Here is a 10,201-nt window from a genome sequence, read left to right as displayed (position 1 = left end):
CATATCAGATGACCATCTATGAGTTTGACTTGGAATTCTCTCATAGAGTAAAATAGAAAAATCCAAGTAAAATAGAAAAATCCAAGTATGTGAGCTGCTTATCTCTGCCTTGATTCCATGTGATCATCAGTTTCTTTGACACATCGTGGTAAAGCAAGTGAGTCAGGCTGCTATTTACAAGTATTTCAAAGCACAGCCAGATAGGTTGGGAGCTTGTCAGGCTTGCTCATGTCCCTACTGAGATTTCAGCTCTTTGAACATTCACATGCGTCTCATTTTCATATCAAGATATAGAGTGTTTGACCTTTGTATAGTCATGCACCACCTGACAGGGATGCGTTCTGGGAAATGCACTGTTAGGTGATTTTATCATTGTGGGAACATCATATAATGCACTTACACAAACCTATATGGTATAGCCTACTTTACACCTTGGCTGTATAGTATGGCCTATTGCTCCTAGACTACAAACCTATACAGCATGTTACTGTCCTGAATACTATAGGCAATTGTAACAAAAAGTTAAGTATTTATGTATCTAAACAGAGGAAAGGTACAGTAAAAATACAGTATAAAAAGTGATCCGCCTTTCATGGAAGTGCCCTGTCCTTGCCATGAATGGAGCTTGCAGGACTGAAGTTGTTCTGGGCGAGCCAGTGAGTGACTGGTGAGTGAATGTGAAGGCTTAGGACATTACTGTACACAACTGTTGATTTAAAAACACTGTACACTTAGGCGACACTAAATTTATAAAACAACACAAGATTAAACCAAGCGCACGAGAAGATGATGTAATCAAGAGACGGAGTAAGCACGAGATGTATAGGCTATGCTGGTGTAACATGGTATACTGTTTTACAGCAAATTTAGGTTTTTAATAAGTGGGAAGAGTACACTTTAACATTGTAGCACATAATTGTGTGTTCTATACTTTTATATGACTGGCAGAACAGTAGGTCTGTTTACACGGGATCAACATAAGCATGTGAGTAACGTGTTGCATGATGATGGCTACGACATCACTAGGCGATAGGGATTTTTTAGCTCCATTATAATCTTATGGGAACACTGTGATGTATGTGGCCCATCACTGGCTGAACTGTCATTATATGGTGCATGACTAAATCTCAAGATCTAGCATCAGGCTGTGTCAGGACACTACGTCTGTTTACTTGCACAATGGAGAGAGGTGAAGTCTGGTGGCCAAAGTCTCACCTGGGCTTTTCTTTTAAAGACTGCATGCTCGCTCGCTTGGTGTGCCTGTGTGTGTGTCTGTCTACGTCAGTGATGGCGAACCTTTTGAGCTCAGCGTGTCAGCATTTTGAAAAACCCTAACTTAACTCTGGTGCCGTGTCACATATAGAAATTTCTTGATCTTTGCAACCATAGTAAAACAAAGATTTCTATTTTTGATATTTATTTTATATATTTAAATGCCATTTAACAAAGAAAAATCAACCAAAAAAATGAGTTCGCGTGTCACCCCTACACGCGTGCCATAGGTTCACCATCACTGGTCTACGTCCTGCTTGGTTTGGTGTGTTTCCATCTATTGCTTCAGGTTAAAATATTTCCCTCCTCGTCCTTCCTGCCCAGGCTTCCCCAGAAGTGGTGGCTTCGTTTGTGAACTCTCATTGCACTAGAGATACCATGACAAGCAAGACAGACATGGTCCCTGCCCTGCCTGGAGGAGACCTGCTATTTATTGAGTGCTTGCTCTGTGTCAGGGCTTTCCATACACGGCCACATTTACTTTTCACAACAACCCCATGAAATAGTTATTGTTAATTCGTTTTTACAAATGAGAAACTCAGAGAAGCTGAGTAGCTTGTCCCAGGCTATACAGCTAGTAAGTCAGTGGCAGAATAGGGATTTGAGTGTCTGACTCGAAAGCAAGCCTAGGTTCTGAGTCAGACCATGTTTGATTTTTAAAAATCAAATAGGCTATAAGAAGCACATAGAAACATGACTAGAAACATCAAGACAGAAACATCTCCAAGTGGAGAAAACATGGAGCCAGAGGCTGGAGACTTGACTTTAGTCTCCTCAGTGCTCTTCCAACCACGTGTTCCCACCTCATGCCTTCACATTTGCAGAATCCCCGCCTGCAACTCCATTCTGCTCTTCCCTTTATTGGTTCCTTCTCTCTCTCTCTCTCTCTCTCTCTCTCTCTCTCTTTCAAGTTTCATGTCATTATTTCCTTTTCAGAGAGGCCTTTCCAGACCATCCTAATCTGAAATAGCTACCCATCCCCAGCCAGTATATCAGTATATTCTATCATTTCACCCTGTTTTGCGTTCTTTCGTGCCCTTGTGACCTAGTTTGTTTTCTTATCTGTGTTGATTGGACTCCCCCATCACAGTAGGCTCTATAAGAGCAGTACCTTGTCTAGTTTATTACATCCTCAGCCTTGGTACATTGTAAACCTTCAGAGAATATATATTGAATGAGTGAACATTTATTTGCTTATCTGGAAAAAGGAAGGGGCTTGATTCTCTGAGATCCCATCTACATATAACACGCTGAGATTCTGCCTAGTGGTCAGATGTGGTAAGTGGCTTCTCTGTCAAAATGGAAAGTACTCAACCTTGAACCTAGATTCAAAGTACACACCATGCACTTCCATCCCTTGGATTTCCCCCTGGGTTCCTGGAGTCTGGAAAAATTAAAAGTAAATAAAGCTCAAGTAAGAAATAGAGCAACCCAAAGGTTGCAAATGAGCATCTCCCACCCATACATCCCCTGCCCCACTTTTATTTTGTTTTATTTTCAAGGCTATGTTTCCCAGCTGGGCCCACCTCCCCCACCATTGGATTGATTCAAACTTGTCACAGGGCCCAGGGTTGAGCCAATCTTTCCAAGTGACTAGACACAGGACAAGGCTGTATTTTAATGGGGAAGAGGTCCAAGTTAGAGGCAGGGAGTTGTGAAGGAGAGCTTGGCCTGTGATTTTTCAATTTGTCTGCAGCTGAGAACTCTCCTGAAACTTCAACTTGGATGATCTTCTCCTTCCAGTTGTTAACCCCTGCTTTACATCCTCAGGTCAGCATCCCTTCCTCACGGAAGCTTTTCCAGGGCCGCTAGAGCCCGGTCCCCACTTTATGTGCCCCCACAGCACTGGGGATCACCAACAATGGTCATTGCTTCCTCCATGGAGTAGTAACCTCATGAGGATAGTTGACGCTGTCTCCACACCCGGCACAGTGCTCACCACATAAATGAGTGTTAAATAGAAGAATGAATGAATGTTTCTCTTGACTGAATGCTACTTCCTCATTGTCATTCTCCTCTGTCATCTGGGTAAAAAAAATCTGAGTATAAGTTGCTCTGTACCCAAGAGACTCACTTATCCAGTGGCTGTCAACCCTGCCTCCACATCGATATGGAGGGAGACTGCTGCCAGGGCCCTACCACTGAGATTCTGATTCCACTGGTTTGGTTTACAGCAGGGTGTTGGGATTTTAAAAGCTTTCTGGAGGCTTCTTAATGTGCAACTAGGTTAAGGACCACCACTGTACGGTTTCAGAACTCATTCCTTGCTTTGGTCCTTACAGGCTTGAAGCAGCCACGGGGAGAGAGAGTAGGGATGTAATTCATGGATATTGTAAGAGGTACTTTCACATCTGTTATCACATCTGATAATAACAAGCTAAGGGATCTACTCTCTGGTTTAAATATTCCCTTTATGTTGATGACTCTTAAAAATCTACATACTATCCTGGCTCCTAACTGCACATGCCAGTATCTACCCTCCTAGACCAAACTGTCCTACTGGGACCTCACACAGAGCAGCTCCAGTGGTAAGCTTGTTACCCACCTTTCTGCGGGGGCCCCTTCTTCGTTGGTGTGTGACAGCACCGCACCATCGTTCTATGGCTGTGGCCCCCCAGCCAGAGGCCTTGAGCTCCCAGCTCTTCACTCTGCCCCTCTTTTCCCTTCCCCTGGCCACTGCCCCAGGCCAAGTTCTTCATTGTTCCTTGCTGGCTTGTTGCCATCAGCTGGACTGACCTCTCTGCCTCCCTCCTCTCCCCTCCTTCAGAGTTACCAGCTACAGGCTGGAATCTGTCCTTCCCTTCCAGATCTTCCCCAGAACTTACTGTCAAGTCCAGACAACTTGACAAAGCCTTTGAGAATCAACATCTGGCCCTAAGCTGTGCTTGTTCCAGAAGATGCTTCTTGTCCTCTCCGCTCCAGTGCCACCACGCGACTTGCAGTTTCCTGAGCCTGTGGGGCACTTCCTGCCTCTGCATCTGCCCTTATAGCATCCGCTTGGAAGGCTTTTCCTTACAATTTTCCACCTTTCAAAATCCTTCCTCTTTCAGTGAGGCCCTTTCTGAGATCCTCCTTGAATCTTTTCATCAAAATTAATTGTTCTTCATATGATTTCATTCCTATGTGGGATATAAAACAGAAAGCAATAGTCCAGCCAGTGTGGCTCAGTGGTTGAGCTTTGACCTATGAACCAGGAGGTCACAGTTCAATTCCAGGTTAGGGCACATGCCCAGGTTGGGGGCTTGATCCCCAGTAGGGGGCATGCAGGAGGCAGTCGATCAATGATCTCTTTCATCAATGATGTTTTTATCTCTCTCCCTCTCTGAAATCAAGAAAAATTGTTTAAAATAAAACAGAAAGCAACAAATGGACAAACAAAAACTCATAGACACAGACAATAGTATGGTGGTTACCAATGGGTGAGGGAACGGTAAAGGGGGTCAAATATATGGTGACAGAAGAAGATTTGACTTTGGGTGGTAAACACACAATTTAATATACAGATGATGTATCAAAGAAATGAAAAGTATATAATTTTACTAACCAATGTCTCCCAATTAATTTAATAAAAAAGTAACTGTTCTTCCCTTCAGCATGTTAAGGGCCCCTATTGATGAGTCCCTGTTGATGTCCCTATATTATTCTCTCTCAGGGCCTGGGGCTTACGACTCTTTGTTTTTCTGAGTATCTTATAAGGAGTAGGCACTTACATGTTTGTTGAATTGAAAGTAGAAAGGGCAGGTGTTAATATCCCTCTGTAGCCGAGAATAAACGGAGTGTGGGGCATTCTAGAACACTTTGGCCCAATCTTGAAATCTAGATGGGTCTTGGGTAGGCAGAGAGGAAGCAGGCTGCCAGGAACACCGGAGCCAGGGCAGCTTTTGCCCATCACACTAGCCTGGAAATAGAGTTGGCCGACAGCGTGGCCCTTTGCACACAGAGGTTCTGTGGGTGCTCGGGCCTCCCCACAAGGCTCTTTGACATGAGGCAGGCCTGTCTGGAGAAAGAAGGCGCTGATAGCTCCGACAGGTGAGCGTTCACAGCTGTGGGGTCTGTGTGTAGGGTGAGGGAATCCTTGTCAGCTTACGTCACTGGTGGTCAGGCCGGGAGGGCTAGGGAGTTTGGTTTCTTTTTTAATAATGATGATTAATGTTGAGCAAGTGCTGACAGTGTGCCAGGCACCAGTCAGCCCCGGGCGGGGCCCCCACGGGAAGGGCCCGCACCATTCTATTGTTCTGCACCCGCTATAAGCCAGGCCTTGTGTGTGGTCCTAGTTAGACATGGAGCAGACAAGCCCCAGAATTACCAGGTTTAGCAAAGAACCGAGGCCAGGGTTAGGATTACATGAATTGAGTGAGGGGTCTCCTTCCACAGCCCCCAACACTCACGTGCTTCTCTCTGTTGCACGCAGAAGCCGTGGATCCTGTGTTTTTGTTGTCAGTTGTCTTCTTTGCACAGTCTGCCCCTTTATCTCTTGCACTGATATGATGAGATTCTGGAGGGCTGTGTTCTTGGTTGTCATCAAGCCATGTCCCAAACCCCCAATTCCTTTGTGGAACTGACTCTGCAGAGGTTCTATTAAGTGACGATGTTCACTCAGAGCTGTGGGAAGAGCTGTCTGTGCGGAGCGGGGGCTCCAGGGTTCGAGAGGAGACTGCAGAGCAAGGGGATGCTCTGCTGACCAGCCTTGGAGAGGCCCGTGCATCGGGCTTAGCCCTGCTGCTGTCGTCCACACCCATCTGATGGCATGGCTAGTGGGACACAGTCTGTGTCCTTCGGTCTCTAGGGACTGGCCCTAATTTTCATTCAGGCCTGTGTTTCCTTTCCTCAAACGTCGGCTTTAAAAATGTCCCATAATTTGGCTTAGGTCAAAACAATTGTTTGTTTTGGGGGCGTTGGGGGTGCTGACTCTCTCGGGGTGAACATTTTTACTAGTGGTCAAAGCTGGGAACAGTCGTCAGGGCTGCTTTTGCGTATAACCTCCGGTATCATTTTCCTTTTCTTTCCATACCCCCCTTTTTATTTTTCTCTTTCCTTCCCACTCTTCCATGACTATGCAGACACCCATGCTCATTGCTTAACCCTGCTGGTGGCAGGCAGGTTCCTGACCCCTCTCCCTGGGGGACAGTGCACATGGAGCCCCCACCTCAGTGGCTTCCCTCTGCAGCTGAGCCCACTGATGTAGGGAGGAGTGGCCCATCTCCTGACCCCTGACCCTGGCCTGTCTTCGTTAATTAGAGCACATTGATTTATTGATAAGCACCAGGTCGTTGACAGAAAAATTGCCCCGTTGCTGTGGGTAGCACAACCGAGGGGCTGGTCTGGCACTGAAGGAGTTCCAGCAGCTGAGGAATTCCAATAATCTCCGCCTGTTCTTATCGTGTCCAGGGTGGTAGGAAAACGTGAGCTCATTATCCAATGGATCTACAACATTTTCTGTAACGCACTTGTCACTGAAACCTTGAGTCCCTCCTCAATAATCTTTTCGTTAGTCATGCATTTCCACCAGCTTTAGTCACCTGAAATAATAAAACAGCTCATGTGCCTCCAAAGTCTCTGAAGAGTGTTTGCCCTTTTCCATTGGCCGACCTGCTGCCAGCCCAGGAGAATTCCTCTGTGATATCAAAAAAGGACATGAGTAAACTTCCTGTTTGTATTAAATTTCACTAGTAGTGCCATTCAGTGTTTGTCTTGTAATGCCCTGGACATTTTCTTGTGTTACGTGGTATATTTCCATTTCCTCTCGTCAGCGGGAAGCCAGTTCTTGGGATTATCTTCAATTTATACCTTCACTCCTTTTATTTCCCTTTAGAGAATCATGGCTGCGGGGAAATTCGCGAGCCTTCCCAGAAACATGTCGGTGAATCACCAGTTTCCCCTGGCCTCGTCCATGGACCTTCTGAGCAGCAAGTCTCCTCTCGCCGATCACCGCACAGATGCCTATCAGGACGTGTCTATACACGGCACCCTTCCACGGAAGAAGAAAGGCCCTCCTCCCATCAGGTCCTGTGATAGCTTCAGTCACGCGGGCACCCTGCCCCATTCCAAATCCCCACGGCAGAACACACCTCTGACCCAGGACATCATCCGGGAGCACCCACGGCAGGACTGGAAAGGCGAAGTCTTCACCTCCAGGTAACTTCTTACATTTCATGAGGGAAAATGACTTGTCTTAAACAGCTTTTTTAAAAAGTCATCTTATGAGGGGAAATGTCAAACATGTACAAAGGAGAGCACGTAGTTTAATGAGCTTCCATGGGCCCATCACCCAGCTTCAGCAGATATCTACTCATGGCCAGCTCTGCTCTGTCTGTTTCCCCACCCACTTTCCTTCCTCTGGTATTATTTTGAAACAAATCTCAGACCTCATTTTATTTTATCTGTGAATATTTTGGTATGTGTCTTTCAAAGATAAGGACTTACTTTAAAATATATGTAATCATAATACTAAAAATGATAACACCTAAAATGAACCATTTTAAAAAAATATATTTTTATTGATTTCAGAAAGGAAGGGAGAGGGAGAGAGAGACAAAAACATCAATGATGAGAATCATTGATTGGCTGCCTGCTACATAGCCCCTACTGGGGATTAAGCCGGCAACCCGGGCATGTGCCCTGACAGGGAATCGCACAGTGACCACCTGGTTCATAGGTCAGTGTTCAACCACTGAGCCACACCTGCCAGGCAAATGAACCACTTTTAATATGATCTAATATTTGAGAGTATTTTCAAAGCCAACTTTCTAAATCATTGAGTCTCTCAAAGAGAAGTAGAAGTTTGGTGTGCTGTTTTTTTATTATAACATCAGTTTCTAAACTACATCCATCCAATGCTAAAGAGATGCCAGGATGTCTATAAATTAGGACCTGTATCTCCTTGTATTTAGTTGTAACTTGATGAAATAAAATTTTGTGTGGACGCATCATCAGGTCAGCTGCAGAATACAGTAGAATTTATTTCTCCCTCCTTCCATCGGGATGTGGGTAAATAAGCCTTATGATGTAAAGGCTTCTCTGGGCTTGTAAGGGGCCTGGCTGTGATTGGTTTCTGTTCGTTCAGAGCTCATTTGGAAACTGCACTCCCTTTCCTATTGGAAGATAAGCAATCTGTGATGCTAGTGGGCAAAGACGGGGAGTGGTTTCTTCTCTTATATTTCCTGGTGTCTCTCCTTCTGTCCAGTCCTGTAGCAAAGAAGGCCCCTTTGATCCTGCCTCATTGATTTGTTCAATATCTGTATATTGAGTACCTACATTCATTACAGCACTCTGATTTTATAAGTACCTGTGCTTCACCTGGAAAACTCTGCCCAGCTCCCCTGGGTATCTAACTGAAGGGCTGGTCCAACATTGAAGACATTCTAGCAGTCAAAACATTTCAGTAATCTGCTCTTGCCCTTCTACACGGTGGAGAAATATGTGAACTAACGGGATAGCTATGAGACATCTGAAACAGTTTCCTCCCAGAGCCCATATTCTAGTGAAAGACCCAGATAATAAATACAATTAAGTAAACAGTACATTGCAGATTATAGTAAGTGTTATAGAGGAAATAGAGGCATATGCTGGAGATTGATTGGGGTTGTGTCTGTTTTGTAGGGACAGGTCTCTGAGAAGGTGATATTTAAGCTAAGACCTGCATGATGAGAGGAGATAGTGTGGAGAACCAGTGGCTGGCTGTCCCAGGCACAGGGAGAACAAGTGCAAAGATCAGGGGGACAAGTTCGGGATATTTGAGAAACCCTAAATCAGTGGTTCTCAACCTTGGCTGCACATTAGAATCACCTGAGAATCTTTTTAAAATCCTGATTTCTGGGCCTAGGTGATTCTAATGTGCAGGCAAGGTTGAGAAACACTGCCCTAAATGAAGCTGGTGTGGCCTGTGGCTGGAGTGTAGCAAATTGAGAGAGAATAGTATAGATGTTGGGAGAGAGCTAGGCAGGCAAGAGTTTAGAATTAGTTTTAGTATTGCAGGAGTACAAGAAGAAATTAAGGAGGCCCAGGTATTCTCTGTAGAAAACATTAGAGAGCTCTGAAATGTTTCTGACATCAGACCAGAAGGTTCCCCAGGGAGAACCATTAGAAGGCCTGGACATGCTCTGTTAAAACCTAGGTGGGTGACCTCCCCACTCAGAGAGCCTGCTGATGAGAAGGTGAACGTGGAGGCCCAGCCTGTACACAGCATTGCTCATATCTCTTCGTTGGAACGTAGCAGGTGGGGTGCAGAAGGGGAGCCGTCATTCCTCCCTCTCGTGGAGCAACGAGGCAGCAAAGGAAAATAATATCTGATCACCCCAAAAGAAGCACAAATGCCAGGCTCCACAATGTGGACTCAGAGCAAACTGTTACCCGGCTTCCTGTGGCCACTTTTTATCTTTTAACTTAAACTTTATAGTGAGCTGGATATCTACTAATTACCACACAGAGACAACTCACAAACTCATTTCTTAAAGTTCTAAGGCCCTGGCGGGGTGCCAGCTCTTACAGGGGGACACGCCAGGGGCTGGGTCGGTCATGGAGCCCCCTTGCTATCTTGAGGAAGTTCTTGATAAACATCCAAGGTCCAGGCTGTCAACCTGCCAGGACTTCAAAGCTTTTTGATTGGAAAACTGACTTGGATGGAGAGGTCTCATCTCTGTAAAAAGATCTAATCAGGGCACTGGGCGCAGGTCCTCAGTTTGAAGTCCAGGTGGTGGGAGACTTAGCAAGCACGGCTGGCGTGGGTTTGTTTATGACTCAGGGCTGCGTTCATCCTAAGTCACATCTTTTTTCCTCAATTTAAAGTATCTTATTGTTAACGGCAAATACAGGAAGCAACGAATGCGGATCTTTTACAATTATGCTGAGCAGGCATGTGGTTGTGTGTCAAAGGATCACAAAGTCCTCTTCCCCACTCATCGGTCTTAGTATTATTTTTAATGACCTAACA

At 45.4% G+C, this 10,201-nt stretch overlaps 1 protein-coding gene across 1 annotated transcript in view; it reads left to right on the top strand.

The window, feature by feature from the left end:
* Positions 1-10,201, top strand: part of BCAR3 (breast cancer anti-estrogen resistance 3) — a 104,442-nt gene that overhangs the window by 1,221 nt on the left and 93,020 nt on the right. The window contains exon 2 of the mRNA XM_005878987.2: positions 7,085-7,407. Within this exon, the coding sequence (XP_005879049.1) occupies positions 7,091-7,407 (317 nt within the window). The 5' untranslated portion in view covers positions 7,085-7,090. The remainder of the gene's footprint in view (positions 1-7,084; positions 7,408-10,201) is intronic.

Source organism: Myotis brandtii, unplaced genomic scaffold (genome assembly GCF_000412655.1).
Source record: "Myotis brandtii unplaced genomic scaffold, ASM41265v1 scaffold58, whole genome shotgun sequence".
Taxonomy (NCBI): Eukaryota; Metazoa; Chordata; class Mammalia; order Chiroptera; family Vespertilionidae; genus Myotis; species Myotis brandtii.
Note: the sequence above shows the minus strand (reverse complement) of the source record. Positions and strands in the feature narration are given on the sequence as shown.